Genomic DNA, 4,878 nt, shown 5'->3' with positions numbered 1-4,878 from the left:
TTAACTCTAAAGACATATCAACACATCAACTAGAAGTCTCCACTTCCATGATCAACACAAATCATCTTAGTTGATATGTTATAATCTTCGCAGATGAAACGCCTAATTTCATCACCGACTACGAACTAAAATTCTGAGTTTACAAAGAACTTGTGACTTATATCTTCTGTGACTAAATCACATACTATGCATCTCATGGACTATATGATAATGTCCCAATATTCATGTTACCATTATTTTAGATAATAATAAAATAACTTTATTAATCACAATATTAAGTCATACACAATGTCATACATAATATCATACATAGCATCATATAATAAGATTTAAGAGCACTAATTCTAACACTTACCTCAATTGTACAGTCAAACCTTCTCTACTTGAGTAATTTGAGTAGTCTCCTCTCTCAAAACTTAATAAGCTTATATATAGCTAGGGTTTCAAACTTATTTTCTAAAAACTCCCTTATAATTATAAATTATAAAATTGGCCCCACAAAAAATAAATTTACTTAAATACCCCTCCTATTAAATCTTTTTTTTTTCCGGGTATTACAATCTCCCCAACTTTTAAGAATTCAGTCCACTGAATTCATCACAAACTGAACCAATTATCACGCTTCCATTGCGCTATTCTAAAGCCACAATTGTATCAATCTATACAAAGTTATCACTCATCACCATAGTTCAAAACTATTTCATAACATATGCGTAGACTTTTCCTTCCTAAGATTTGTAAAATAAAAATTTCCAAAGCAAATGGAGCCATGATGCTTCCGCTGCATAATACAATACCATTATAAAATCTCTTACTCAATTTGCCATTGTTTAAGAACAACCATATTACAAAAAATATAAGATTCTTTAAAGATATATATATCTCTAGTCTTACTAGCTCTCTACGTTCCCTTCAATATGAATAAAAGTTCCAAGGCCCATTCGTTTAGGTTAACCCCAATAATTGATTTTCCATCAATTATTAATTTCAATAATATTCCAAGGCCTAAGTAGTCTCCAAAAATTACAACAAGGGAAATCCACAATTTTGAAATTCACCATAGACCATTGAATGCTAGCATCCGTTTATTTCTCTACCTCAAACTTAAGTAGTGCATCCAAAGTTCCAATCCTTCCTAAGTTCAAAACAAATTTACAACATATGTATATATCACTATATCTTTTCTTCCTCAAGTTTTGCAAAATAGAAATTCCAAAGTCTCCATAAATAATCAATTGAGCATTGATATAAGGGTCTGTCATAGAACCTCCATCCTAATCATAAATTATATTTACAAATAAGCAACATTTATTCACCTTTAACCTCTAGATGATACTTGGGCTAGAACTCATTGAAGAGTTGGGTTCCTCATAAATATATTTCCTATTATGAAATCATAATCCCTAAGTGTACATCGTCTAGAAGGGAATAGTCCATGAAGTATCTCAAACCACTTTTTTTTTTTTTACCTTGCAAATAATACTGTCCTAGCAGCCTAGAACTTAGAGTACAATGCAATTTATAATCATTAACCATCTACCAACATAAAAAAAATGGTACCAGAAATGACTACAATTCAAATTGTAATAGTCTTTCAAAACAAACTCTCTTGCCACCCAAATCCATCAATGTCCAATCAAAATGTGGTTCAAAATCCAATTTTATAATAACACAAACATTGCTTTCTACACACTTCATGTTCTATTGAGCCAATCCATTAACTCTTATCAGTTAAGTTCAAAGAATTACATTTCTGGCATCAAAACTTATTTTCCCAGGATATTAAACAATCCTCCAAGTCCATAGAAAGAAATTAAGGACCTCAAATTTCTAAGTAACAGAACATGTCTTCAAAAACATTTAGGGACTACCTCACACATAAATTAGGTTATGGTAATCCATGTAGGTTGATGGGAATGACGAGAATGGCTCACAGACGGGTATAATGCTACAGACGACCTATACCCCCATGACGAGAAAAATATTGCCACGTCACTGACGAAGGCACCAAAATGATTCAATGCCGGCAGTAATACCTCGAGCGGTTACGACGCCAGCTGGGTAGACCGTTGGAAACATATTAAAGAACCATTACTCGGCCAGGAGCACCATTAAGCCAGGAATTAATGCCACAACGGCTAAACACCAAAAAAAAAGGTATATAAAGGAGAGGCACCACCCACATAAAAAAGACACAATGGTATGGAGAACAAAGTAATTCCTTTATAAAAACTCTATTTTCTTTTTGTGCTAACTTTGGCATCGGAGGTGTTGTGGCAGGCACCACACCGGTGACCAAGTAAAGAAACTTCTGTCTTATTCGCAGGAGTGATACAGTCATCACCTGGACGGACTACCACCGACTGGTATTCATCTGGACGAACCCTCCTCAACTGACGATATTCTGCTTCAACAGTTTGGCGCCGTCTGTGGGAAACGACGTTCTCGTACTACGATCCGAAAGCGCAGTTCCTACCAAGTTCAATATCCAGATGGAGTCTAACCAAGATCCAGTAGCTTTGGCTCAGCAAGTTCAAGCTCTTGTGGCCACTGTGGAAGAGCTCACCAGACAGAATGAAGAAATGAGGCAAAAGCTTCAGTAGGAAGAGAACCGATCGAGAGCGGTCCAAGAAGACGAAGGAGATAGCCACGGGAGAATTGACCGACGAAGGACCATCACTCCGGAGGAACAGCATTCTGATCTCCTCCAAGAGATGAGAAAGGAGATGAACGAGCTGAAAAATGCCATCAAGGAGAAGACGGATCGGAGCTTAGATAAGATGGTCAGGGCAACAGATTCATCCTTTACCATGGCAGTTTTAGAACGGCCAGTACCACCAAAGTTTCGGTTACCTCAACTCGAACCCTTCGACGGACTCAAGGACCCCCAAGACCACCTTAATACCTTCAAGACGACATTGGGTCTTCAACAGCCCCCTGACGAGATAATGTGTCGTTCCTTCCCTACCACGCTAAAGGGGGCTGGTAGGGAATGGTTCACGAGGCTGCCCACCTCATCTATTGACAGCTTCGAACAGTTAAGCAGCACCTTTCTGCGCCATTTTGTCGGAGGACAACGTCCCAAGAGACCCGCGGATCACCTGCTCACTATTAAGCAAGGTGAGAAGGAGACCTTGCGCTCTTACGTGAAGAACTTCACTCGAGAGACCTTAGAAGTGGACGATGCAGACGACAAAGTACAGCTGACGACATTTAAGGCCGGGCTTAGGTCTCGGGAATTCGTTGTCTCGCTGGCAAAGAATCCGCCCCGGACGATGGCAGAGATGCTCCTGAAAGTGCAAAAATACATGAATGCCGAGGACGCACTGGCAGCCATTATTGACGAGGGCAGATCAAAAAAGGAGGGAAGGCACGAAGACGAACGTAGGGGGCAAAAGAGGGAGCGTCCAAACCGTCGGGGAAGTGACGTAGACAAACGAAAGGAAGAGAAGACGCCACGAACGGTAAAATTTACCCCTCTGATTATGCCTATTGACAAAATTTTGACACAGATCCAGGATCAACACTACCTTCAGTGGCCAAAGCCTTTACATTCATCCCCTAACATGCGGGACAAGAACAAATACTGCCGATTCCACAAGGATCACGGCCATTACACGGAGGATTGCCGAGACCTGAAAAGACAAATAGAAGAGTTGATACAAAAAGGAAAATTGCAGAAGTATGTCAAGAAGGGAGAACCCAGCAGGTTCAAAGACGAAGGCAAGGGCCAGCGCGAGCCTTCGGTAAAGAATGGGGCCAGCACTTCTCAACTACCACAAGACTTGATTGGAGAAATACATACGATTGCAGGAGGGCCACCAACGGGAGGGTCGTGCAAGTCCCTCAAGAAAGCATGCCAGAGGCAAGTGAATAGCGTCCATATGCAGCCCCTATTCAAGCAGAGACGAACAGACCATGACATATCTTTCAACGAAGAAGATGCACAAGGAGTAAGGCAGCCACACAACGACCCCCTAGTTATAACACTCACGATCGAGGGATTTAACACCAAGAGAATACTTATAGATAATGGCAGTTCCGCAGACATTATGTACCTGCCAGCCTTCCAGCAGCTGAAACTTGATCCCAAGAGGCTGCGCCCCTTCGACTCTCCTCTCGTTAGCTTCAGTGGGGACAAAGTATACCCCAGGGGCATAGTAACATTAAAAGTCACGATAGGAACATACCCAAAGCAGCAAACACGTCAGCTGGACTTTCTGGTAGTAGACTGCCCGTCGGCGTACAATGTAATCATTGGTAGACCTACGCTCAACAGATGGAAGGCGGTCACGTCCACATATTGCTTGAAGGTGAAATTCCCAACTGAGGACGGTGTTGGTGAAGTTAAAGGAGATCAAGTCCTGGCTAGGGAATGCTACCAGGCTGTGGTGGCCACAAAGGAGAGCCACACATGGACGATAGAAAAGGAGAAATAAGACAAAGCAGAGGCTTTGGAAGCCGTCGAGCTTGTGGAGGGGGAAACCGCGAAGATGACGAGGATAGGGACGGCACTAAGCCCCGAAATGAGAACGAAGCTCATTCAATTCCTCAGGAAAAACCAGGACGTCTTCGAATGGAGTCATGAGGATATGCCCGACATATCGCGACAAGTGATTCAGCACAAATTAAACGTAGATCCCGAAAAGAAACCCGTCCAACAGAGGCGCCGCGTCTTTGCCCCCGAACGAAGCCAGGCGATCAACGACGAAGTTAACAAGTTGTTGCAGGCAGACTTCATCAGGGAAGTGTATTATCCCGAGTGGGTTGCCAACGTCGTGCTGGTAAAGAAAGCAAACGGAAAATGGAGAATGTGTGTAGATTTCACGGACCTAAACAAGGCATGTCCAAAGGATAGTTTCCCCTTGCCTAGGATAG

General features: G+C 41.9%; 1 protein-coding gene across 1 annotated transcript; it reads left to right on the top strand.

Annotated features, from left to right (window-relative positions):
* Positions 1-2,948: 2,948 nt before the first annotated feature.
* LOC142615385 (uncharacterized) lies at positions 2,949-4,439 on the top strand. The gene is made up of 2 exons (XM_075788134.1): positions 2,949-3,464; positions 3,681-4,439. The coding sequence occupies exons 1-2, from the start codon at positions 2,949-2,951 to the stop codon at positions 4,437-4,439; spliced, it is 1,275 nt and encodes a 424-aa protein (XP_075644249.1).
* Positions 4,440-4,878: the final 439 nt, after the last annotated feature.

Source organism: Castanea sativa, chromosome 11 (genome assembly GCF_040712315.1).
Source record: "Castanea sativa cultivar Marrone di Chiusa Pesio chromosome 11, ASM4071231v1".
Taxonomy (NCBI): domain Eukaryota; kingdom Viridiplantae; phylum Streptophyta; class Magnoliopsida; order Fagales; family Fagaceae; genus Castanea; species Castanea sativa.
Note: the sequence above shows the minus strand (reverse complement) of the source record. Positions and strands in the feature narration are given on the sequence as shown.